The 27,358-nt window shown below is 40.6% G+C and overlaps 2 protein-coding genes across 5 annotated transcripts in view; both read right to left on the bottom strand.

Moving 5' to 3' along the window:
- prkcdb (protein kinase C, delta b) overlaps positions 1-7,655 on the bottom strand; it is a 34,081-nt gene extending 26,426 nt beyond the window's left edge. Inside the window, exon 1 of one of the 3 annotated variants that reach the window (XM_070549912.1) lies at positions 7,583-7,655. The gene's annotated coding sequence lies outside the window, so the exon portion shown is untranslated. Of the gene's footprint in view, positions 1-3,877; positions 4,016-5,223; positions 5,327-7,582 lie in introns of those variants that run through there. The other 2 variants (XM_070549911.1, XM_070549910.1) reach the window with 2 other exon arrangements.
- Positions 7,656-10,715: 3,060 nt separating this feature from the next.
- Positions 10,716-27,358, bottom strand: part of fgd5a (FYVE, RhoGEF and PH domain containing 5a) — a 50,479-nt gene continuing 33,836 nt past the window's right edge. The window contains exons 8-21 of one of the 2 annotated variants that reach the window (XM_070549906.1): positions 27,072-27,162; positions 24,555-24,605; positions 24,400-24,458; positions 23,762-23,833; positions 23,531-23,599; positions 18,289-18,372; positions 18,097-18,176; positions 17,919-18,015; positions 16,548-16,685; positions 16,361-16,463; positions 14,200-14,336; positions 13,719-13,847; positions 13,249-13,403; positions 10,716-10,969 (exon numbers count right to left, since the gene is read on the bottom strand). In XM_070549906.1, the coding sequence (XP_070406007.1) occupies positions 10,933-10,969; positions 13,249-13,403; positions 13,719-13,847; positions 14,200-14,336; positions 16,361-16,463; positions 16,548-16,685; positions 17,919-18,015; positions 18,097-18,176; positions 18,289-18,372; positions 23,531-23,599; positions 23,762-23,833; positions 24,400-24,458; positions 24,555-24,605; positions 27,072-27,162 (1,302 nt within the window). In that variant the 3' untranslated portion in view covers positions 10,716-10,932. The remainder of the gene's footprint in view (positions 10,970-13,248; positions 13,404-13,718; positions 13,848-14,199; positions 14,337-16,360; positions 16,464-16,547; positions 16,686-17,918; positions 18,016-18,096; positions 18,177-18,288; positions 18,373-23,530; positions 23,600-23,761; positions 23,834-24,399; positions 24,459-24,554; positions 24,606-27,071; positions 27,163-27,358) is intronic. The other variant, XM_070549907.1, reaches the window with a different exon arrangement.

The raw sequence follows: 27,358 nt of genomic DNA, 5'->3' as shown, positions 1-27,358 counted from the left end.
TAAAGCTCCGCCTTCGCTATACCACTCCGCCTTTGCCGTACTGCACCTACAGGTGAAGGAGGCTTGAGAATGGCTGAGTCTGGGACAGATGCATAGCCTGCTTTCACAACAGAAATTAGCGTCCCAACGCACATTGACCCATCCATTGAACTGAGGCTAAAAGGGCCACTTTGAGCTGGTGACAAGTGGCTTCAAGACAAGCAGAGAATCTTTAATGCAGTGCTCTGTATGGGTTCCTCACAACTCATTTAACACTCAGAGGGCTGTGATGCGATTACATAACAAATGTTGAGGCACAGACAGGTTTCAGACGATCAATGATACTGCTTTTTCTAACAGTGAGGAAATAATGTCAAGGAAATTTTTAAATGATGAAAAAATTCTCTTTTTTAAATGCAATTTACAGCGAATAAACCCAGCCTTCCGGACTGCGTTCATTCCTCACTGGCATAAATAAATGGACAGTGACAGAGAACTAAATAGTGAACATTGCTTAGGGAAAGAGCAAAGATCCATGAAATAATCTGAACACTCTGGTGTTTGGTGTTGTGGGAAATTACAGCTGAACAGTAAGTTACATAAAGGTTAAACTTGATCAAGCATGACAGACTCAGCCTAATGTGTGTTGTACGCGAATGTTTGCGCAAACTAAAACTAGATTGATTTGGGAGGGCATTCAGCATATTTCTAAATGTATCAGCACATACAAACCCGTATTTTTACTTTCATGCACTTTTTACAGGGTTAGGGTTATTATATAGTTACACAAGTGTGGGGCAATGTTTCTTGCTAAAATGATGAGGAACAGTTACAGGGTTATTTTTCTATTTCTAAAAAAAACTATAAACATTAAAAATTCAGTGTTTTTTCCACCAAAATAAAACTATAAATACATGGAAATAAACTTTTAGAGTTCACTGATGGCTTATTAGTAGCTTGAGGAACATTTTGCTCAACTTTTACAATTAGTTTTTTGCAGGACACAAAATTAAACGAAGGAATCAAACTCTAGTTTAACACGAGAAAAGCCTCTGAACGCATCCATAAACCATTTTATTCTTTACTTGACAGATTTAATAAAATAAAAAACACTTTTCCCTTAAATGTTTCTTAATGTAAAAATCTTTTAACAGAGTAGATGTGGTCATGAGAGCACATAGGTGTGCTTATGCATGTGCACACACACACACACACACACACACACACACACACACACACACACACACACACACACACACACACACACACACACACACACACACACACACACACACACACACACACACACACACACACACACACACACACACACACACACACACACACACACACACACACACACGCACACACGCACGCTCAGATGCAAAAGGAAATCAGTCAGCAGAGTCAGAGATGTGCTGCTGAAGGTCAGAGTCAGAGAAGCCAAAGTTGATACATTTTCAACAGCAACACGAAATCCTGGAAAGAATCAAATCAGTAAAAGCTGGAGTGAACTTTACCTCTGTGTGACTTTAACTTTTAAATGTTGTCTTGCTTGCGACTACCCCTGAGCAGCTTTTTGTTTTTGGCCCGACTTCAACTCTACCATAGCGACATGGAAAGAATCCTGCTACTGTGTGTGTGTGTGTGTGTGTGTGTGTGTGTGTGTGTGTGTGTGTGTGTGTGTGTGTGTGTTCTGCATGCATTAAAGCGGTGTCCATTTCTGCCACACTCACAGTTCACAAAGGCTTAGCTCAGCCAAACAGAACAGCATAAAGCAAGGACAGCCAAGTAGGAAAACAGATTACACGGAGTGCGTGTGGGACGGAGAGGCGAGTGCACAAAGACATCTACTTATCCAAACAATCATCACCACCCCGCCACAGCTGAATGTGCAGATACCTGTGAAACGTCTGCGTTTGAACACACAGGTGATGGCTATCTTTAGCATGTAGCTATGAGCAGGTGTTTTGCCCTTAAAGCTTTTGTTCACTTGTGTTAACGCTAAGATAGTAGGCTCACGAAGAAGGGGAGGGATTTAATGTGTGTGCATCAACCCACTCCTTTTAGAATATGACGACCTATAATAATATTCTAGAAGAGATTAAATGTTTTGTTTTTGTTTATCTTGTTGTGATCTTTACACTGAGTCATCTGGTCTTTAATAATGATGTTCCAAATAAACTAAACTACAAGATAACAAAATTCATGTAATATTATTAATCTAAAGTAAAAACACTTGAATGATGAGGACACTGCTTATATTCTACTGTAAGGATTAATATGCATAACAGTAAATGGTTACAAATGTTTGTATTTTCAAGAATACATCAAATGAATTAAACTGAATAGCAATTAAGTGTCCCTAATGAATTGCTGTAGTATTGTTATTAGGGGCAGATCTGTATTTCAAATGAGAGCTGAATCATTCAAAATAAAGACTAAATCTTACATAAAATCAGTTTGTGCCTTCTTTTTGGATCTCAGTAAAATTAGCTCATTAACGGTGTATCGAGATATGTTGGTATCAGCTAAGCCAATGATGCTGTCTCTGCAAGTACCAACAAGTCTTATATTAGATCCATACCAGGTATAAGTGCTCAAGTTTTCAGTCAAGGATCAGTCTAAATGTGCAAAATGTCTTTAATCATCCAAGAATCTATACTAAACTGGTTCCTCAAATAGCAAAGATCTCCTTCTGGAGCCTACAAGCAATTCCTGGTGCCACAAGCCAATATTGACACACTGGTAGGTAAGTGCAGGCAGATGTAAACTGTAGGTAGATACGGGTTACCTGAGCTCACAAAATCTGTGCTGCCTTCACAAAGCAGGTTCTGGGAACCTCCATAGTACAGCGTGGGAGTGTGTGTCACAAGAATTTTGTAATCAATGTTGGGACTATTTCAAAATAAAGTGGTGTGTGTGTGTGTGTAAATTGTGAGCTAGCAGCTAAGCTGCTGTGGTTTCAAAGGGACCAAAAAAAAAAAAAAAAAAACAGCAGAGCGGGGAAATCCTCACACAGACAGACAACTCTTACCATCCTTAAACTATTTCTTTGATGAATTTAATTCATCATGTTGTTATATACAATAGGCCTGAGTGCCATGAACAAAGAACCTTTGAAATCTCACATTATTGGACTTTGCTCTCAGTTATGAACAGAAACTGCCCCTGTAGAAGTAAATGAGCCACAACCTGACAGCTGCTGGTATTCCAACTGATCGAAGGACAAAACAACTAAATCAGAATTTTAGTAACCTCAGACATGAATATCTGAGCTGCCTGCAACTCCACGTTTGGTTGAATAAGAAAACAAATTAGATATCAAAGTTAAGCAGGTTATGTAAAACCTGAAGAACTTGTCAGGGCTGTTTTATCAACTGTTAATTGGGAAATTCAAGAGCACACTGCACCTTTACAGGTACAAATCTAAGATTTATGCTATAAATTACAAAAGTTTAGAACTATAATTTTTATTAATAATAAAACAAATAGGAATATGGAGGTAATGCTGCTAGTTTAAAGTGTTATTTTATTACATTCAAGCACTAAACAGTGGCAGCAGGGTTTTGAGATTTAAATCAACATATATCATTTTAGTCTACTAAAACACAGAAATAGATGTCACACGTTAACCTGAAAGGCTATGTGGTTTAATAATATCAGAGAAACTAAACATGCTCTTATCTCAGACAGAACAAACACTTAATGTATTTGAAAAAAGGGTTTGTTTCACTAAACGACAAATTAACTAACCAAACTGAACAAAAATAAACAAAAACAGGGAACCTTTTACGCTCAAATGACGGCACGTCTCCTTTAAGAGTCAAAACAATGAGCTACAGTTTGGGTCGAAAAGGCGAATTATTTTAGTCGTTCTGCGCGAAATAAAGCGTACCTGTTCGATGAGCCGTAAAAAGTCCTTTCTGTCGAGTCTGTAGCGAATCTGGAGTCAAGAACCACGATTTTCCGCGACTTCAAAGACTTAATTGTTTTTGAGGAAGTGCTCAAGTCGCCTACTCATTCAGGCTCCTTCTACTCCAGTCTGTCTGCCAGGTTGAGCTGCGGCTCTATAGGAAGGCAGCGCGCGAGCACGTGACGTCAGACAGGTGAATTCCCAAGAAGCTGATTAAAAAAATGAAAGACTGAATAGAACAGGTAAGAATAATAAAAACACACATTTCGGCCATTTTCAGAATCGATTTTTAGTGCTAGTTACAGTTAATAGATACTGTATTCAAAAAGTAATTCAGTTACTTTGTTCATTACTTATACAAAAATGTGAAGCATTACTGTTAAAAAGAACAATTTAGTTAATGTTTAAAATAATATATTTTAAATGTGCCTATTAATGTCTTTATAACCTAATTTCATGTCAATTATATAATATAAACTCAAACAAAAAGTAATTTTTCAATACTGATTTGTTGACATCGATCCAGCAAATTAATTTGCTGGACAGATTATGTACACCAAATAACTAATAATGAACGAATACAGTGTAAGGTAACGGAAACTGAGTTACCTTATCTGTAATTCATCAGATTAATAGTTATTGGTAAAAGTAACAGTGTTACCGTAATGCATTACTAATAGCCCATTACTACCACAGATTGCTCATGATTCTTGAAGGACATAAACTCTATTTCTTCGAACAGAGACTGTTTGGTAAGCTATCTGCCACTGGTAAGATAACATATATAACTTCTACACACACAAAAACACTTTAAAAAGTCATCTCTTTGGTGTTAGGATTAGTCATGTACAAGACACACATATAACACAATGTAATAAAAGTTCAAACCGTTTCTGTTATAAGTATTTATATTGCTACCCATATACCACACCTTGACCTGAACTTTACATGACATATCACTCAAGTTCTCAATGCCGAAAGCAAAACAAGAGAATTCATAATCTGTTCTGTGGTTTCACGCTAACACCTCTTGGTTTATTTTTCTCTAATAAAACCAAAAACACTATAAATCTGGTAAGAAATCACTAACCAGGAAGTCGAACTGAGATTATCAAATATGAGCCATACAAATGAGACACATTTTCCCTTATAGCCCGTGGCACTTTAGCACAAAGCTCTGTAATCCCATGGTCCTAAGTCATCAGAACCCATATAACAGAGAGGGCTGGTCGACCTGCTGCCATGTTACTAAAGAGCTATTTATAGTTTCAAAACAAGGATAACAAATGACGCACCAGTGTGGTAATGAAGGTTGAATACTGAGTTACCGATTAGAAGCAGGAGTTAGATCAACATCTCACACAGCAGCTCTGGTGCTTCGCTAGAGAAATAAGTTTGTTATCCACATGACTAGGAATTCCACAAAGTCTGTGTAAGCCAGAGCTGACACTGACATCCTCATTAATAAGAGGAACAAGACTGAAAGTCACACAAGAGGAAGTGCTTCTTTCACTTCTTTCAAATATGTCTTCTAACCTGCAACTTCATTTTCCACCAGCTGGTAGTCCTAAACGGAGAACTAAGCACACCCAATAAAACATTTAGACTTTTTGACCAGACATTCCTACCCAACCCACCCAGCTTCTTGCTCCCCTACGGTAAATGCTGTGGCTCCTCCCTTTTCTTCTCAAACTACATTCTGGTTTTACAGGATCTAGTGTGCATGACGACAGCAAGTTTCTCTCTCTCTCTCTCTCCCTCTCTCTGTTTTTGTAGCACACAGAAGCAAGAGCAAGAACAAAAAAGAATGACTTCTTGTCCTTGTGCCCTGAAGAAAATCAATACACGTGATGTGCAAAGTGTTCCAGCATGTCATGTCATGGGGATCTTTTGTTGTACGAACCAGAATTACAGTAAAAAGAAAATACCCTTCATGTCTCCAGGGTTCAAAATTGTTAGCTGTAAAAATTCCACTTTGGATTTTAGCTCTTTGTAAACTCCAAGACGGATAGGTGACTCCATCTACATGAGATTTGCATTTGATGTAATCGGATTATGATTGAAAGGTGGAAAGTGAGGTTTTTGTCGGTATATGTATGTGTTACTATTGTTTTAGAGAACAAATCATGTATGGACATCAATCAAACTTTCAGATAGTAAATGAAAATCTTAGTTGTGATTTCTGTATGTATTTTATGTGTTTAATGTTAGATGTGTATTGTTATTCCAAATGGTAATCTGCCTGTGACTACTTAACTGGGTCCCCAATTAAAAGCATTAATTAGCTTACCTGGTGTGACTCCATCACACATCTTGTCACTTGTACATCTTGTCACTTGTTACTGGTTAATTGTAAATATATTGTAGTGTGTGATCAAGATGTGTGAATAACCCAATATATCTTCATTTAGAGATGCAAGACGGCTACCGTCACTAATCAACCAAATCAACTGTAAATCGTTCTGCCTTACAGATACTGAGCTAAAATTAGATGTGTTAGTAGCTGAGACATTGCCAACAAAAAATAGATCACACAAGATTTAGGAATTTATTTTCTTTGTGAATTGGATTTTTCTTTTATCCAGGTTTGGGAACTGGACATTTCTAATTGTGTTGGCTACCTCTCATATTCATCCTCGCTAAACATCATAGTCAGTGCTTAAATTAACAAAAGGATGATGGTCAGCAAGAGATGTAAAAAGAAAATCCCCTAAAATGACAAAAGAGATCCTTTCACCAGGAAATTTCTCTTAAACTAAATCTAACACTATCTCTTTATCATCTCATTCATACTCCTCAGCCTTTGCTACTTCTCCAACCTAGAAAGTTTCTCCTTTTTGAGCACAGAAACTGGGAAGTGCGTGGTTGAAGACAAAAAAAAAAAAAAAGAAAGAAAAAAAAACAGTTTCACTCTTGCTTCATTTAACTGGTCTTGAGATAACCCACCCTGGTCTGAAGCACGACAACACAAAGCTGGTGAAACACTCCACTAGTGCAAAGCCCTTTATTCATTGTGAACATGGTTGCAAGGTAATAAAACTCTTTAAGTACATCAGTGGGTGTTGTTGGGTTAAAATTAGGGGTGGGACTCCATAAAAAATTTATTTAATTAATTAGAGGCTTTGTAATTAATTAATCTTGATTAATCACATTTTAAATGTTCGAGAAAATTTGCCCCAAAGTAATCAAATAAATCAAAAATAATGAGGCAGATAATCAAATAGAAAAGGACATTATAGTAGTAAACTCCAGCTCCTTTAATCTAAAAAAAATGCTTTAAAATCTGCCTTCAAACCAAATGACACACAGTCTGAACGTGAGAAGAGTCTAGAACATTGTGTGATTTAGTTTGTTCAGCGGCTTTTTCCATTCTCTAAAAAAATCTATGCTCAGGTTCTTGTGTGTGCGCGCACGCGCGCGTGTGTGTTCCAGAGAAAGAAAAGTACTCTTTGAAAATCCTTCAAACCTTTCTTGTGTGTAATTACTGCAATAGTTTAACCTGTCTGAACATGAGAAAACAAGGGAATTTAATGTCCATAAATAGGGTGGTTCTATAATAATATATATAATTCTGTCATTAGTGGGTTTTATACTCATCAACCATGCAAGTTTCTTAGTTTAAACGTGAAATCATCTTTTTTGGTTGTTTTTAAGCTTATTTCCCTTTTGAGAGTTCCATCTACTCACCCACACACCATCATGGTGCTCTTAGATCAGAACATACAGCAGCACAGGGAGAACATGAACCAACAGAAGTCAACTTCAGAAAATGTTTCTTTTACAAAAATGCAGGAAAAAGCTTGATTGATGACTGAAGTCTGCAGGCTGCTGATGAAAAACTTTTCTTAATCTAGTCTTAATGTGTCAGAAATCACATGACCAAACTCCAGTTCAGAGCAAATTAAGTTTGCCCTTCTGTCATAAAACTATTATGTCACCAAGAGTCCAGGGATCATTTATGTAGAGCAATCCCCACCAATCTTCCTTTTTTTGTTATGACGATGCATGACTAACTGTCTCCTTGTTTTAGATTATCTAAAAGAAAATGATGTTTTTAATGCAGTGGCAAAAACACTCCTCTTGGTTCCTTATTCTCTGTTTAGAAAATCTTGTGCAACTCAGACAGCTGCTTTAACTCAAAAAACACCAGTTAGCACGTTAGCTTTCACACTGGGTCTGATCTGTGGTCGTTACTTTGAAATGGTAGAAGAGGAAACAAGCAAAAATGCTTTATGTTGTCTGAACAACACTCTTCAGCTTTTGACTCTCAATTCTTTGTCTCCTTCCAGTAGATTTGCCTAGAAAACCTCTAGAGGCTTGTGGTAACTTCATCAGATGCTCAAGCCGTTTGACTGGAGTCTAGGGTTAGGGTTAGTTGTTTGAAAATGTACTCGTTTACATGTATAATAAGACGTTTGTCCACATTAAAGACACCAGCTCTGGTTACTGTTTTATGAAGCTCACCAGTTGTTTCTATCTTGAAGCTCAAACATTTACTCCAGTTTGTCACTTTGTGAAGTTCTGATTGGATCTTTGATGTGCTCCTGCACCCTGCTAGATGAAAGAAGTACTGTACATCTGTTACCTAGACAACTATCGCTCTCTCTCATGTAATTAATTTTAGTTGCAGCTATCTTAGGGCACCTAGACATTATTCTTCTTTTCAATTTTTGCTGACAAATATCTTCTAAATGTTGTCTTATTTTTTATTTGCAGCTTTATTCTATGAGGTGAACATCTACCAGGTAGAAGACAGGATCACTTGGTGCTCAGAAGGGATTCACCCTGAACCTGAAGTCACCCGGTCCACCATCCGTCCAACAGGACTGCACTTAAGAGACACAGTGATTTGTAGCCAGGGATGTGAGAAAATATCGATATAGCAATATATTGTGATATTTTTCTTGCGATATTATATTGATATTCAAAAGCCATGTATCGAATTTTTAGAAGAATCTACATGCAAACATTTATGTATTATTTTTCAGGTGTAATTCAAATGCCAACCGCTAGTTGACAGCAGTGTGTAATGGGTTTTGTTTCCACCATTGAAATGTAAATCCCTCTACTATGGTTCAGATACCTCTTGTTAAACATGTTACGTATCAGTTTGGGCTGTTTAATTGAAATTTCTTACAATAAATTCGGTCTAAAAATCACTAATATCATCTGGCTGAATCTATTGTAATAAATTGCGATATATCGTATAGTCTCCCCTGTACCGTGATACATATGGTATCACCAGAATTTCACCAATACACATCCTTATTTGTAGTTGTGCCTTTTTCTTTTTCACATTTATTTACTTCAGTTAAAAAAGATACAAATCGGCTACAGTGAGTGTTGGTATCTGCCTTTATCAGTTCCTATCAGCACAAAAAAATAATAACTGTCATTAATTAATTGTCTTTAAAAAGACACGCTGAAAAATAGTTGCCATATTTATTTAAAAAGTGCTAATTAAGTCAGAAGGAAAAATGTTCTTTATGCAAGAACTATGTTTTATTGTCTAAATGTTTAACTTTTTTTTACTTATGTTTTATATGCTTCTATATACAAAGACATTTACAGTGCACTAAACGATAGAAATACAATCATGACAGCGCAGGTGTGAGAAAATAGATATAGAAAAATGGAGCAAAACTTATGAAAACATGTGTTTTAATGCTGTGTGACAGGTGTAAGATTACGTGTAGCACAGCTGCACTCAGACTGGAACAAATGTTGATTTTAGGTCATTATATTAGGAAAAGGATGTGTGTCTGAGAGCTAAATGTAATAAATCCAATTGTTTGGTTCTGCAGAAGACATGAGCTGTTCAAATGAAACCACGTTTTATCCTGCAGAAATGATGAAATTAAAAGTGGTTTTGCAAAGCAAAAAGAGTAAGAGTGGATAAAAGAACACAAAGCATGTTCATACAGTACTATGATAACATACAGAAAGTGGAGTTCAGTTTGATTTCAGGCACATTCATCATTAAATGTTAGACTGCATTCAACTGGAAGGAAGTGATTTGGCCCTTCAGATCCGTGTGACGAAGACACGTTACGTGAAAACATCTCTGATGGCGCTCACTGTTGCAGTAACACTTGTGACTGATTGACATGCCAACGGGGGGTGGGGGGGGGGGGTGGGGTGGGGTCTACTGAGAAGTCAAAAGTAACACTGAATAAAACTCCACAGGAAATATAATGTTCACATACAGCCTTGATTAAGATCAGAGTTCTATATAACACCATTTTTATACAAATAAACCATATGTTTACCTTCAAATATCTGCAGAGTATACTTCATAATATATATTCAGAGACAAACAGATATTTGTAAAAGGTTGGTATATATTTAAACATTCACGAGATATGCATATTTTAATATTGTTGCAAAAAGGATGCGGCAACAGTTCTGAATATTAATGCAAATGATGCGATGTGCTTTACCCGCTGATTCTTAGTTTGATGATGAAATGGTTAAAAAGAACAGCACACATCTTTTTATAAAACCAGCAAATGAAAAACGAGAATGAAAATGCGTCTTGCACCTTCAATACGATTTTAATGGTGCATAAAACAACCAAACATTGACATTTTCTACATGTACGTCTAGAAAGAATCTTATTTTTCATTTGCTGATCATATAAGTGTGCATTTAATGCTGGAATATTCTCCCCATTAAAAATACATTAATGTTTAAACAGCTGTACAGTTGTTTTCTAGGATGATTCTCATAGAAACAAAAGAGACAGAGAAATAAAGCTTCTGCCTCAGGCTCACAGATGTATCCATGCTGCTCCTGAAAAGGGACGAATCCTGGGAACTTTTTATGTAACCTTCATCCTCATCGGACAAGTATTGTCTCAGTTTCAGCTCCCTACCACAAGATGGCAGTGTTTCATGACCTCCACTGGTGATTTTAAAGTCATTAGCTCCTCCTCCACAGGACAGATGTGGTTCTTTGTGTTCAGTTGCAGCAAGTAGTTTTGTTGTTCTCCACAGAAGTTCTTGCAGCCCAAGACAGCAGGGCTGATTCAGCAGGTGCTATAAAACAGTAGCCTCCTCCATGGCGTTGATCCACCTGCAATATAGAAATACAGCATTAAAACGTGTAACATACTGTCTTTTACTGGCCAACGCTTTATTTACATTGGAGAAATCATACTATTTAAAAAACCTCAAAGCTCTTCCCTTGTTTTATAAAAATATACCACAGGTTATGGCGCACCAATTACAAAACTACAACAATAAAGAAGAACTTTACCCATATTTTTAATACATTTGCAGTGGTCTCTAGGAATGAATGTCTTGAAAGTCATACTCAGGAGAAAAAAAGCTCAGATGCTCCGGTTTGAGGCTGTTGAAGTCAACCGGAGGAGAAAGTGGCAGAAGATGACTGGATAGGGAGCCTAAGTCTCCGCCCCTTCCAGTCAGCTCATGGGTCCCCGGAAGAACAAAAAAAGGAATGCAAGTCAACGGGGCTACGCCCTGGATCGTACATATGGTGTACTTCATTTTAAACGAAAAGTAAAGTGGTGTGTTTCGACCATGCCTGTCACTTACTACTATGAGATTTATCAGCTTGTACAACTTCATAATTACTATGAATCAAATCAGATATTGCATACATGACATCACGATTGAACCTCCTCTAGTCTAGATTGAATCTCCCTAGTGTAGCTGCTACTTACCACATGGCCAGATTTATGGTGGTTCTTTCCTCCTGAAAGGAGGTCTTAACCATTTTTCCTCTGCTCTTCTCCGTGTCCGGTTCGATGACGTCAATTTGGTGGTCCTGGACATATTTTCACACACAACCTAAAATAACTTTTGCCCCTATTTGAAAAAAGTGCTTTCTTGGCATCAAAATGTGTCTTTAAAATTCATGAACATCATTTGTGAAATCCATGGCACACAAAGAGGATTAGAAAACAGCTTTAATAGTCCCATTGACCTGCATTCATTTTTCCGTTCTTTCAAGGACCCATGAGCCGGAAGTAGATGGGTGTGACTTAGGCTCCCTACTTGGAGTCGTATTTAGACATCTTACCTCTGATTGGCTAATAGCAATGCGAATCTACCACTGACACTATTTGCTCTGAATCACTGATGTTATAGCACCATACATAACACAAGGAGTGAAGGAGTTCTGCTGAGTGGTGGGGTTGCTAATGCTAATGGTTAGCGTCTACTAGCCAAGACTTGCTCTGCTGTTTCCTGGATGCTAAATCAACCACAGCATTCCCCGTCATGAGCCAAGATGGGTGGGTCCATGAATGTTAATTTAACAGTCAGACGTAGTTCTAGAATACTTTTCAAATCCTAGATCTCACCGTCTATGTTCTATCAGACGTTAATGCAGGAGACAGGTGTAGGAGACTATTTTCATGTTCCACCTGCATGTTAAACTCAGAGTGACTGATCATTTTCAAAATAATAAGGAGTAGAGGTGGAACGTTACAATAATAGCTTGAAGCCTTTGTGTATTTAGTTAACTGTAATCTTATCATTTTTCTTCAAGTGTATGTGCAGCTGTAGACAGTGAATTCCCCCCTGTGGGATTAATAAAGTATATTCTATTCTATTCTATTCTATTCTATTCTATTCTATTCTATTCTATAATTTCTTCATTTCCACAAAATTTATTCAAAAACCCAACTGGCAGTTTTGCTTGCTTTTAGCACCCCCTAGTGTCCGTTTAGTGGAACCACAAGCTAAACTTATCTCCTTGCTGTTTCTTTGTCTAACACCTTAATCTAAACTGCTGAAATATGCCCTCAGCCTTCGTGAGTTTCTACAGGAGCAATATCACTAAATCAAACCAATCAGCTATGTTCATGATCTAAAACATGCAAAAACAACAAGTGACGGGTTAGGGTTAGGGTCTCTGGCCACAGAGAGAGGTCTGAGAAACATTTCATTAACCCTGTAAAGGGTCATTTTAGCACATTCTGGCTCAAGAAAATTATTTAAACATATGAATAGTTGCATAGTATGCCTTTAAAACATACTGCAAATGTCATGATCTGAAAACTAAAGTAAATGAAGAAGCAAGAAAATTTTTTGAGCTATCTGAAATGCTGTTTAAACTTCTAAGATATTTAGCCAATACATGGTAAAACACCTCACCAAAATTCATTTTGATGTCACATAATCTATCACAGGAAAAAAAAACATTTGAAAGCTATGGATCATTTGAGCAAATATTTAAATGGAGCAATTGGTTACAAAGATGATTTAAACCTACTTCCATGCCTGTTTCTCTCTCCTTATTTTATCAGAAAAAATCTCCCCCTCAGTCATTGGGGACAAAACAGCCCAACTATCTGTCATTATCCCTCTGTAAGCAGCCACGCTGACCTGCGTGCAGCAAGCGGATCCTCGGCTCTGAAGGTGTAGTAGAGCGTTTTCTTGTGGTACAAATGAAACACGTTGCTGCTCTCCTCTCCTCCGGGCCTCTCGGTCAGCTTGACAGTGAAGCCCTGCAGAGGTAGACTTTCTGAAGCCACTTTTTCCTGCAGAAAAGGGGGAGAAATATTTTTAAAATCACAAGATTTTTGTTAGGAGCGGAATAAACTACTAGCACAATTTTTATTCTTCTATAAAAGAAAATAACTCACAAGTGTACACTTGTGGGATGAAAAGAAAGAAAGAGAGCACAGAGAATCCCTCCATTAGTGAGTGAGTCATTTGATCATGAGGCTGAAAAGGCTTGAAACAGATCTAGCTGAGCTGGCTGAAGAGTAGAGCAGTAAAGTTTGTCTTGCTTGAGCGTTAAATGGGTATGTGTGTGTTTTGGGGCTGGTGTGGGAGACTCTGTGCCCCCTCACCTCAGGGGCTGTGAAGGTGTAGAGCACCTTGTCTTTGAGGAGGAACCACAGCCTCTTCCACTTTCTTTTGCTCTTCTTTCGGCGCTGCAGACTTCCGCTCATGGTGGAGCCCTCCACACCAAGAGACACCTGTCGTAAGAGATCAAACAGTCGGTGGTAAGCTGCTGTTCGGTTGCGGGAGGGGCTCACATTCCTGTCATTAGATTGGTAACAGCAAGTGAAACTTGCTAGCAACTGATGCAAATTCCATTCATTCAATTGGACTAACTTCACACTCAGATAGTGTCCCTGGTGGTCTAGTGGTTAGGATTTGGTGTCTCACTGCCACGGCCTGGGTTTGATTCCCAGTCAGGGAATGATTTTTACTCAATTAATAGAAGTAAAATGCAATTGCAAATTAAAGTGGTTAGCAAAACACATCGTTATGGGAAGGCAGTAAGGATTTCAGATTTTTTGACTTGTGCCTGTTTCAGGGTTTCACCTGGCTGACATTAGAGGTGCTCTTTCTGGACTTCCACAGGCTGGGGGGTTGCAGGCTCTGGAAGACAGCAGAGAGGGGACGACTGGCCCGGTGGGTCCGTGGGCTGGAGTTCCCACATGCTCCAGATACACTGCCACCTACACATACACATGTAGCATACCCAAAGATCATGTATCACATCAAAAATGACCAGAAATTAACTTTTAATTTGCAGACGCAAACTACATCACACATCCAGGGACATATTACATCAGTCGGGCCTCCAAACAAGAAAAGTAAGGATCTTCGACTGTGCAACAAAATAAGTTAGCCATAAGTGCTTTTCTTATCTTTGCAGGAAGACAAGGCCCATGCGGAAGACAAGACTTTCTGCACTTTCACTCTGAATAAAGTTCATCTTCCTTGAATCCTAAATGGCTTTACAACTTTATAGGTTGATATAATCAAATGTATTGAATGAACAAGATGCTTAAATCCCAAAGATTTAAGTTTGAATAATGTGTGCATTAATCAATGATGTGTTAAAATGAACATGTTTCCTGCAATGATTCATTTCAGATCTTAAACCACACCAGATCAGTATTTGTTGATTTAACAAGTTTATAAGTATACTCATACATCATAAGATTAATATTAAGGTTTTAACATTCACTTCACATAAATGTGTAAAAAACATTTCCACTTCACACTGAGAATTAAGATCCGAGTATCTGAGTGAAGGTGTGATTTCTGAGGTATTTTGTTAACGCCTTTTAAACGTGTCAAATTCTGATTTGCCAAATTTATAAAACAAAAGTTGATAAATACAGGAATCACTTCCTGATCTGGTTAGTTCTCTCGCTGCCTCCTGGTTCGACCGACTGGTGAGCAAGCATTTGGAACCATCCTCTCTTTTGACCTCAAGGTCAAAGCCTCTCTGCAATGCTTGCAGGTAATATCAGACAACTGCTCTTTTAAGAGCCACAGAACAGCCTCAGATGCAAAATAGACATTCCGGCTTCATGCCGTCACCTGAAGATAACCCAGACTAGACAGGCCATACTCGGAGTTGCCTACGAGCTCCGGTACCAGAGATCCATGCCATCAGCAGTGTTCATCTTGATCTCATGACCCCCTAGATCGCATGGGGAGCTTCACACAAGGGTGCGTAGATCAGCACAGATTGTGTTGAATAGTTTTATAAATACATTTTAGCTTATCAAACCATACAGCCAAACTGATTTTGCAACCCAGACTTCACAAGCTCTCTCTCAGACACTGACGAGGTTTTGCTAAAACATCTAGCTCACATTCCATTCATCATCTGTTATCTGTACAGTCATCATTTCATTCAAACTTTGTCATGTATTTTTATTTAGTTTAGGAAGAGAGAATTAAAATCATTTTTATAAACTATATTCTTGACTCTGTCTAGATCAACATGAAGTGTGTATGTTCCCTGAATAGTCAAAGAAGCAAAAGTCTTCTGATTAAACATTCAAAGACCAATCAGATGGATATTTCATATTTATATGGAATATCACACTTTATTGATAACTTAATATACATAGTCAATCCTTAACGCTACACACACAAGGCGATCCTTTCACTCACAGGAATAAAACAAAATACCAATTCAAAGATTGACCACCAGTTTTGACAGGGTTACATTTAAATCTGTATATCTCTTGCATTAGTGGTCTCTTGTATGAATGTCTTGTGAGTTGTTCTCGGTGTAAAAAAAAAAACACTCTGGCGCTCCTGCTTCAGGAAGTAGAAGTTAGGGGGGGGCGGTCAGACAATGGTTCAGACACCTATTTGGCTAACAGCAACGCATTTCTACCACTGACTCTTCTTGTTTTCTTTGCAACATTGATGTTCCGTTACAATGATAATAATTCAAGCCTGAAAGAGTTCTGCCATGTTGTGGGGTTGCTAATGCTAACGTTAGCTTTTGCTAGCTGAGACGTGCTCTGGTTTTTCTTGAATGCTAAATCAACAACAGCCTTCTCCAGTTGCTAGCTGAGTGTGACGTAGATCTCTGTTGCTTCTTCTGACCGAGCATTTCAAATTTTCATTGGAAACTAATGCAGGAAATAGGACTAGAGAATCATTTCAACATCATATTTGAAAAAGAAGCAAAAACAGTTTCTCAGTGCAATTGCTGAAAACGAGGAATCACCTCTTTTCCTGAGCTCGGTGTAGCAGTGGTCACACACTTTAACCACCCTATCTTTGAGGTACTTCAGAGGGTATCTGTTCCTGGAACAAGCTCGACATACCACCTGCTCAGAGAGATAAAACATATTAGCATCTGCTGATCCATGAACATAGTTTGTTTAAAAAGATGTCACAAAATAAAACGAGACCTTGCCACAGGCATTACAGTGGTGTCGTCTGAGGGTGAGGCTGAAGTCAGTGGTACAGTTCATGCACATCATCACTTGGGAAACTGGTACCAGAACCGGCGCAGCTTCGTCCAGAGCCATCCATAATTTCTCACGATCCTGTTGGGATGATATTGGGACGAAATGTAAAAAGTCCTTTACTTGTTTTGTTGTGTGATTAAACTTATGAATTTGTCAAAAATACTATTATAGTTCCATAACAGTGGTCTATTAGGCCACGTTTTCCCTGCAGACAGCCTGCATGACCCAATACACTGTGTTTCTCTGCAAAAGTACTTTCATGCCAGCTCTGCTTGATCTTTGCCTTCCAGTCGAGGTGTACAACATTCATTTAATTGATACATTTGCAGTGGTCTCTAGTAGGAATGACAGCCTTGTAAGTCGTACTCTGGGGGGGGGGGGGGGGGGGTACTCAGATACGCTTGTTCCAGGAACTGGCAGAGTGCCACATCAGAGGAGAAATTCAGATGGCAGGATTTGGAATATTGTTTCTTGATATTTGGACATTTTGCCTTGGATTGGATTACAGTAATGCAACTCTACCACTGACTCTGTTTGCTCTGTGACATTGATGTTTTATCTCCACAAATGACACAAGCCTGAAGGAGTTCTGCTGTGTGGTTGAGTTGCTAATGCTAATGGTTAGCTTTTACTAGCTGAGACGTTCTCTGCTGCTTCTTGGACGCCAAACCAACAACAGCCTTCTCCGTCGCGAGTCAAGAGGGGTGAGTCCATGAATGTTAAGTGATAGTGTGATGTAGATCTGTCAGGGGTTTCCAATCCTAGAGTTTCACTGTCTGTTTTCTATCAGAAGATAATGTAGGAGATAGGTGTAGGAGACTATGTTCATGTTCAGCCTGCATGAAAAACTCAGTGTGACTGATTATAATCAGAAATTATCGCTAAAAATTTTTCAATGTTCCACACCTTTAATTCATTTGTCAGTTTATGAATCCTAGACAAAATGGTCTGTTGGACCGCAGTCCAGGCACCTTGCAGGCCACTTGACATTTTAATAAATGCAAGAACAAAATAATCTAAGAGCTGTTGAGTTTTGCAGCTTATGAGATGTTGAGCAAGTCAAAGTCAGGATACAAATAGTGAAGTCAAGAAGAAAATAATGAAAATGGGGATAAATAGACATGTTTAATAGGTTTAATATGACTGTTGATTTTTCTTTTGGTTTTGGTACTAAAATGATCTCTAGCTGCAGTATGTAGGCAATTAAAATGTACTAATTACCAGTAATTCTTCTTTCATCTAATGAGATGAAACACAGTGTTCCACTTAAAATAATGATTTTGCTGTAATTGCATCAATTGATGTTCTTGCCTCACTGCAGGGTCCTCCAAATGTGCAGAGTCCTGCAGCGTGGTCGGCTATAGCTCGACTCAAAGTGTGGAACCAATCCTCTCGTTCTCCCACCGAACTGAGGAGAAACACAAAGGTGAACACCGCCAGTGCACTCAGAATGTTGCCACAGGCGCATCATGTCTGTTTTGTTGCTCACCTGGCAGAAAGTGTAATAGTGATGTCAGACACCTCGATTCTGAGACAGTTTAAAACGTTTTCCAGGACAGGTTTGCTCACCTGAGTCAGAGGTCACAAAATACACCAGAAATAGAAAATTCAGAAATAACAAGTTAATATTTAAAAATTACAGATTTTTTTGTGTGGAAGAGGAAAAGAGAAATACACACACCTTCATCCCTGATAGAGAGAGTGTGTTCTTAAGCCGGTATTTCCCATCCTGCTGAGGGTAGGTGTACAGCATTATATCATTCATCTGATGAGACAGATAGACAGAGACAAAAAGAGAGTTTGACAGGAAACTCAAGCTCACACCTTCATCTATGTTTGTAATACATCATCACAAACACTAGATGGCAGCATCACCCCAAGAGATGTGTCCAACTCTGTACAGAACAATCAATGTAAAACAGGTTTAATACATGGTTTCTAAGAAAGGCTGGTTTAAAGGACTTGCATCAGCTAACTTAACTTATATTCACTTGCTTGGCAAAACCAACACTGTTCCACTAACAACTCAAATTTAAAACAAGAATCTATCAATTTAAACTTTTTTCCCCTCAAACATCTCTGCAGCTTACCAACTCAGGGCTCCCATGCATGCACACACCAGCATTTCAGGCATTACTGTACAGTAAGTGTTTATTTACATGCACGAAAAGCAACACACTCACGCTGTGTGACTATTGTGTTATGAAAGGTATTTCATAATGTAGACAAAAGCAATGACATCACTGGTCACACCTAATGTGTGCTCTAAACATCCGCTGGAGCTCTACAGGCAGCATCCAGGAATTCTCCACCCTGCTCTGGAGTCCAGGCCTCCTCTAACCCCTCAGAGCTTCCTCAGGCCACACGGAGAACCAGGACAGGGTGAGACCAGTCACCTTCACCATAACAACAACAATAACAACACAAACAGTACTTATAAAGGGTTGTTTGAACACAGATGCTGAAGACAAAACAGAGAATGATAGCCAAGCCTGAGCCCTGCCTGCGACCCCTGGGCTGCAGCCACTGCAGTTTGTCCACCCTGCTGCTGCTTAAGGATTCCTTCCACAGAAACCCATTTAAGTAAACAGACACAAAAGACATCCATATGACTTCATCCACTTTTCCCTCTCTGTTGCTGCCGTCCCCCTTCTTTTGGTTAGATTTAATGCTTGCTTTGAGTCCTGGATTGTGACATGGTATCAGCATCTCTTTTTCTCTGCAGCTCTTCATCTTTATTGTTAGGATTTTCTTTTTTTTAAAGCTTATAAAAAACACATGATTCACTGGAGCTGCTGGTTTTACATTAAGGTTCAACCAGCAACCTGATTCTTATTTTCTGTAAAAGTTATAAACCGAGGCATTTGTGGTACTGAGCAAACCGAAAAAAATCCACACATATTCAGAGAACTAAATAATCACGTCAGACCTAGCATCACTATCTGTTGGAGTCAACCACATTTGTAAGAAAAACATCACATTAACCAATGAATGGGAATTGATTAATCAGAAAATCTTAATTGGACACTTGCATGTCTTACAGTTCCAGTAAAAAACAAACAAACACACCTATACTTTCTACTATATGTTTTTATCTAGGAGTAGAGATCCACATAGAAGCAAAAAGTGAGTTTTATGTAAAATATCCCCTTTAAAGGAATGCTAGGCCTTGAAATTGTACTTGGATTGAAACCTAATCCTTGTAGTACGTTGTGGAAAGCAAGTTACAGCATAACTCATAACATGATACAGCACAGATTGCATGAGAAACAATAGGCTGGGCTTCTCTTTCACATTCTGTGTTTGTGTAACACCACCACCCCTCCGCTGCCACCTCCACCCAACATTCTGCAGGGTGTCTGGCCTTCACTTTGCTGTCAGCCCCTCCCCAGTACACAGGAAGCCAGCATCCAGTGACCCACACCAAACATCCTGTAAGGAAGTGGGACTCTTGAAAAACAAGCCCTGAGAGGAGAGGAGAGGAGAGGAGAGGAGAGGAGAGGAGAGGGAGGTCCATGCTAAATAGGTGTGGTGATCTGTGGAGGCCCAACAGCCTTGAATTTGAGCCCATGCACCCCCAACCTCGCCTATCTCCACCCAACATTCCAGACAAAACCAGTTTTAAATAATCTTTTACTTAAAACTAACAGCAGGTGCAGGATTTTGTTTCAGACTGACTTACTGATGAGTTTGGAATTGAAATGAAGGTGGCTTGCATTAAAGTCAGACTTCAAGTAAAACAAATCTGGAAAATGCATCTGAATAGATGATTAAACCCACAATAAACTACTTTTCATCAAAATAGGTATTTATTTGGTTTTATTGGAATCAATAACCTATTACTAGAGAAAGCTGTTGCACATCCTCAAATCATCCATCTGTTTTCGTCTGCTTATGTCAAGTCTGGGTGGCAGCAGCCTGAGTGGAGAACCCCAAACTTCCCTCTCCCCAAAAACCACCCAGTAGGTAGGGAAAAGTACCCGGCCACCCAGGAATGAAAACAATATATGCAATGCGGGTCGGGCCGAGCGGTACCAGATGTAAAACCCTTAAAGGTGTGTGAAACACTAGTTAATGACTTGATTTTAATAATCAAATTCGCAGCTCTCCACTGGCCAGTAGAGGACGCCATCCGGGCTGCCTTGCCCACCGATCCCGCACCTGCTGATGCACCCTCTGACCGGCTTTATGTGCCTTCCACCTGCCGCTCTGAAGCCCTGGGGGCATGCATCCCGCCTGGCTGGTCACCAAGGGGAGACCCGAACCCTCCAGTTCCTACAACGTGCACTATGGTGGCCCTCTATGGCCAAAGATGTCCAAGAATACGTGGCCGCCTGTCCCACTTGCGCCCGCTCCAAGACCCCAAACCAACCCCCGACTGGAGATCTACATCCTCTCCCAATTCCTCACTGACCATGGTCCCACATCGGCCTAGACTTTGTCACGGGGTTACCTCCTGTCAACCAGCTCGAGACCATCCTAACCATCGTAGACAGGTAGATTCTTGAAGGCGGTCCACCTAGTGGCTCTTCCTGGTCTGCCCACAGCCAAGCAGATGGCCGAAATCCTCCTGGAGAAGGTGGTGCGCCTCCATGGGTTTCCCCAGGACATTGTCTCAGATCGGGGACCCCAGCTTATGTCAAGATTCTGGAAGGCCTTCTGTTGGCTGGTTGGTGCCAGTAGTAGTCTCTCCTCTGGCTACCACCCCCAAACTAATGGGCAGACTGAGCGTGCAAATCAGCAACTTGGTCGGTACCTCCGCTGCTTTGCCTCGTCCCAACCAACCACCTGGCCCAAATACCTCTTGTGGGTGGAGATGTCCCACAATCTCCACGTCTCCTCGGCCACGAGTCTCTCCCCGTTTGAGTTATATTACGGATACCAGCCCCCTCTCTTCCACCACCAGGAACCTGAGACTGAGGTCCCCACTGCCCAGACCCTGGTCCGGCGTTGCCGCCTCTCCTGGGTCCGTGCTCAGGCAGCCATCCAGCGAGCTAACACAGAATACTCTCGCCAGCACAAACGCCGCCACCAGACTGGGCCGACTTTTCAACCTGGCGACAGGGTATGGGTGTCTACCCGGAACATGTGCCTACCCGCTGGCTCCCGGAAGCTCGCTCCACGATTTTTGGGGCCCTACCCTGTGGAGAGGGTCATTAACCCGGTGGCGTATCGTATCCGCCTGCCCAGGCCTCTCAAAGTCCATCCCGTCTTCCATGTGTCCCAGCTAAGACCAGTACGGACTTCTCCCATCGCTCCTCCTCCGGATCCCGAGCCTCCGCCTCGAGGGGTTGGTGAGGATGGGCTTTTCACTGTGCGGCGCCTGCTGGACGCCCGTCGCCGTGGCAGAGGTTGGCAGTACCTAGTGGATTGGGTGGATTACGGTCTGGAGGAACGCTCCTGGGAGCCGACGAGTGCAATCATGGACCCCTCGCTCATCTCGGACTTCTGGGCCTGCCACCCTGGGACTTCTGGGTCCATCCCTCAGGTGGGGGGTCCTGTCACGCTGCCTCCTTCACAACCCTCGACATCCTCCGGGGGAGGAACCCACACTCACTCAGGCCAACCGAACTCCACTACCCAGCATTCCCAGCGCCAGTCTACCGGCCCACATCACCCTCCATATCTACATAAGGAAGTACAGCTCAACGCCAAACCACTCAGTCATCGTTCTAACCAAACTGTGCTCCGAGTTCCGACCAGATCCAACCCGATCACTCAGCCCGTTCTGACCAAATCAGTCCGTGCTACTCACCCTGCCGACTCAAAGTAAGTCAGCTTGTTACCTTTTGGAGCTGCCGTGCTCTCCAGTCATTATACGGTTTGACTCCTAGAACAAACCGCGTGTCAACCTGCCCGGCGTCAGTCACTCTGCGCTTGGGTTTACAAACACGCTACATCCCGAACTCTCGCTCCGGTTCAGCTCAGCTCGAGTCAGGCCTTACACTATCTCTAAGGGAGAGCCCAGACACCCTGCAGAGTAACCTCATTTCGGCCGCTTGTACCCGCGATCTCATTCTTTCTGTCACTAAAGCTCGTGACCAGTTAAAGAAAAAAGGGTAATACGGCCAGTGAATGAGTTCAAGTTCTAAAGTAGTTTATTTCCTGTAAGTTCTCATAAAGGCAAAGAAGAGACAGCATTTCTTTAGGTCAACTGTCCTTTTGTCATGTTCACTATTAATCAACATCATGTAGTTTTTGTTTTAAAGTTTTTATCTACACTCAACAAAAATATAAATGCAACACCTTTGTTTCTGCTCCGAGTTTTCATGAGATGAACTTAAAGATCTAAAATTCATTCCAGATACACAATATTAACATTTCTCTCAAACATTTTCACAAATCAGTCTAAATGTGCGATAGTGAGCACTTCTGCTTTGCTGAGATAATCCATCCCACCTCACAGGTGTGCCACATTAAGATGCTGATCCGACATTATGAGTAGTGCACAGGTGTAAGGGCTGGAATGATTAGTTTAAAGACTGAAGGCAGAGAGGAAAAGTATCTCAGCCTGACCCAAACAAAGTCTTGTTATCCGAATCTAACCCGACCCCCCCCCCCCTCCCCCGCCCTCCTGGTGAGAGGGTAGCTGTGAAGTACCTTTTTTCCCTCCTCCCGAATCAGTTCCTCATGTTACCCTCTGATCTCTATTAAGGTAGCGTGACTCGGGTTGCGAATGACCACAGTCACCAATTCTTGTCATGTGTCTTGCCCATGTATGTCTGATCTCTGAACTGTGTGTACTAAAACGCTAATTTCCCTCTGGGATTAATAAAGTATTGATTGATTGATTGATTGATTGATTGAGTGTAATTGTTCAAATCTTGACAGGGTATTTCATATGAACTCTAATAAATGTTTAGGATTATTTTAGAGTTACAAGATGTCTTATATGGGGCTGTAAATGAGGGCAGCATCGTTACCAGGAACAGGTGCCTTGGCTGTCTGGTCTTCCTCGACACCTTCATGAGTGTGCCCTCTTTGACAAATATCTGCCAAAAGATAAAACAAAGTTCTTAAAAGCAAGTAAAATTTTCAAACTAAAATTGAAATCCGTTTCAAGTTAATTAAGAACATTCTTCTAATGTTTTTGTGTTCAAAAAGAGAATTTCACATTTTATGGTAAAACAACGAGGCTTCCTCATGGAGCTCACCCTTCCAGGCTTCAGGAGGTCCCTCTTCCCCTTTATGCTGTACTCGATGTGGACCAGGCGCAACAAGTTCTCCTGTGACATAAAAGGAACCAGACCGATGGATTGAGATTATTTACTGATGGATGGAGGAGCAGGAGGAGGATGTTTATGATCAAAAGTGCAAAAGGGAGGTGAATAAGGAGGAAGAGACAGAAGGACTCTGTGTTTCCATGCTCTGTCAGACTGTGTGTGTGTGTGTCTGCACAGAAAAAAGAAAGCCTGACAAACAAAGGAGGCAAGCCAAAGAGACACAGGGGAGCTTGAGAGTGAAAGACGTAAAAGACATGATGGGGGAGGGTGTAAATGATCTCCGTGTTTGAGGAGGAACATAAGTCACGTCTAGCCTTACACGGCTGCCTTTGTGATGACACACTCGAGGCTCTGATCACATAAACTCTCCTTGCCTGTTGTGTTCATCGCCGCTAAGGAATCAGCCTCTCCTTCACTTTGACAAACCGTTTAAAAGCCAGATTCACACAGAGGCTTTTTAATGCTTTCTTTCAGGCATGATATAAAGACAGCAACACTTGGAAGCACATTAGTCAACCTGAGCACGAGCTAAATGGTGAAATCCAGAGTTTCTAGACTCAGAGACTCACCCCTTGTTTCAGATTGTCATTGGCCTGGTCTGCCACCTCAGAAACAATCACCAGCGCAACTGCAGGATCAACAGAAACAGAGAGTAAAGCAGTTAAAACCGTCCACCACAGTCAGAAAACGTGATTATGGTTCAGAGCTAATCCTGTTAGTTTACCCTGAGTGTCCTCGTATTCTTTGGAATCAGGCGACAGGTTGTTCAGGTAATCTAGAGAAAGCAAAATCAACACGTTAAAACGGGAAGATTATCCAAATCTCAATTCAGATAAACAATATATATATATATAACTTTTTTCTGTAATGTATTCATCTTCTGAAGCATTCTTCATGTAAGGATCTCAGGGAGCAGGTGCCTATGCAGCTAGTCACCATGAGGGACGTGGGGACTCTCTGGACAGATCATCTCAGGGACACAGAAGCAATCAACCAATCACACCCTCACTCACACCAAGTGACGTTTAACAGTTTTCAGTTAACTTAATGTGCGTTTTGACTGTGAGGAAACAAGGAGCAAACGCACATGCATGAGGTGCAGAAAAGTGACAATCAGGTGTTTAACCTGCAACTCTTTTGCTGCGAGACGACAGCACGACCAACTGCTCCACTATGCATGACTTTTCAGATGTTTCAAATAACTGTTCCTCTTCTGAAAAACTTCAGCTCATTTTTTACAATCTCAGTAAGAACTGAAGATTTACACTTCCATCTAAGACCAGCTTTATCTGCTGTTATGTTTGTTTTCATCATTAGTTTTGATTTTAGATGCGTCTTGTTTAAAATGGGACATATACTAAACTCTTTTGTGCTGCCATGCGGGCCTCTGCTGTCTCTATAAACACTCAAAACATGAAATCCATTTTCTCAGTGTTTGGTTTTAGGAATTATGTGCCTAAAACAAGTTTTAGATGTCACAAACAGGAAAGTAGATTAGAGCCACCTCTCACATGCAAGACAGATCTGCTGCTAGAGGAGCAGCAGCTCAACTCTGAGCCCCTCCCAGATATCTGAGCTTCTCAGCTTATAGTAGCCTGAGTGGATGATGGATGGGCGTGGCTAGCTCCAGCTTGTTTTTTTTAAAGTGACAGAGTCCTGAGACAAGTCATTCTTGACAGAACTGAATGGTAAAGAAAAAAAACTGCTTAAATCGCTTTATGTCAAGGCTACTTGATTATGGCAAAAATGATAATCCTAATTATATAACATGACATTTAACATTTTTTTCACAAATACTCCAAATACTTATAACAAAAGAGATATACAGTGCAAACATTTGTAATCTAAAATAAAAATGTATAAACTTCTATGCTGTAGTGAACTTCCAAACCTTGCTGCTTAATCATTATCTAGCCCTGTCTAGTGGTGACGAAAGGGAGTGTGTACAAAAGCACAATGCACTTTGTCGCTCAGATAGATGAACTATTATTATACCAGCCTGCTGAATTACAGGTATAGTGTGTGAGTGCATGAAGACAGTCAGCAACCCTGATAAAACATAAATCACTTCAGATATGGCTTGCTGTATCTAGAGTATATTTGCTTGTAAAACAGCTGGTTCTGAGAGTCGATGTAATGTGATCATGCTACATGTGAACACCCTTTCCTAACGTTGAGAACGACGTTCCGGAGTGCAGGCTGGGTGTTTTGCTAACCTGCAGAGAATATCGACATAGCTGGTAGAGTGGGTTGTCCAGTAATCGTAAGGTTGCAGGTACAATCCCGACTCCCACCAGATAATGCTGCTGTTGTGTTCTTGGGCAAGACACGTAACCCACCTTGCCTGCTGGTGGCGGTCAGAGGAACTGGTGGTGCCAGTGTTCGGCAGACCTCGCCTCTGTCAGTGCACCCCGGGGCAGCTGTTGCTACATCGTAGCTCATCATCCCCACCAGTGAGTCAATGTGTGTGTGAATAACTGATTATGTTGCAAAGCACCTTGGGGGGGTTGTAGAACCCTAAAGGATCTTGGAAGGCGCCATACAAATACAGGCCATTTACTTAAAATAGAGGGGTTTTGTGGAAAACACTTTATAATCATGTTTTTTTATAGACCCTCAAACTATTATAACTTAAGCAAAAAAAAAAAAAAAAAAAAAAAAGAGTCCAGTGGCGTTTCCAGCCCATTTAAAATAGGTTGGCCCCGGCGGGGCACTTGTTTATTGCCTGGGTGGCGTCCTGTTTTTCTTCCTTCCAAACTTCTTCTTCAAACTGTTTTATGGTGGTTAGCAAGCCACTGCTTTTTTACCGCCACCAACTGGAACAGAGTGGGAATGGGACTGGGAACTGGAACCGAGTGGGAATGGGACTGGGATTCTAAATACAATTTGGTCTGAGCTGTGGGTCTGAGTCTGTCCCGGGAGGGGCTCCCTGGTTGGATACAGGGAGCCCCCCCGGAGCCACACAGTTATCACGCTCATCCATCTAGTCAGAAATAATCTCAGTTTCTCTAAACAGAGTCTGTTGAATGGTATTATTAGATTATTATCTTTTCAAAATAATCCCACTTCAAAAGAGCTTTACTTTCCCTTTAAAACTTTAATGCATTCACAATGTTTCTCATCAACTCTACGTGAGTTTACTGAGCTTTAGCTTCACATGGCTAATCCCTTTAAGTGAACACAACAGCTGGTTTTCAGCAAGAATCACAGACTAAAGAGAGGAGTGTTTGTGCGTTCTTACCTGTGAGCAGCATCCGATACTGAAGGACTCTCACTATAACCTGCAGCAGCTGGTGTTTCATTGGTACTCCAGGTTCTTCTGGGCCTTTTGCCTAAAACATGCATAAACATCAGTGTAATGCTTGTTATTTATATATGCACATCTAATCATTTAGTATTCTGTAACAAAGATATTTTCATTACATTTATGTACCAAGTTCATTAGCTGCCGAAACAACAGATATATGAACAATTCTGCTCCAAAAAACTGGTAAACTGAATATCTGGTGAAACACACACAATGTGTCT

The sequence above is a fragment of the Nothobranchius furzeri genome, chromosome 3, assembly GCF_043380555.1.
Source record: "Nothobranchius furzeri strain GRZ-AD chromosome 3, NfurGRZ-RIMD1, whole genome shotgun sequence".
In the NCBI taxonomy this organism is placed as follows: domain Eukaryota; kingdom Metazoa; phylum Chordata; class Actinopteri; order Cyprinodontiformes; family Nothobranchiidae; genus Nothobranchius; species Nothobranchius furzeri.
Note: the sequence above shows the minus strand (reverse complement) of the source record. Positions and strands in the feature narration are given on the sequence as shown.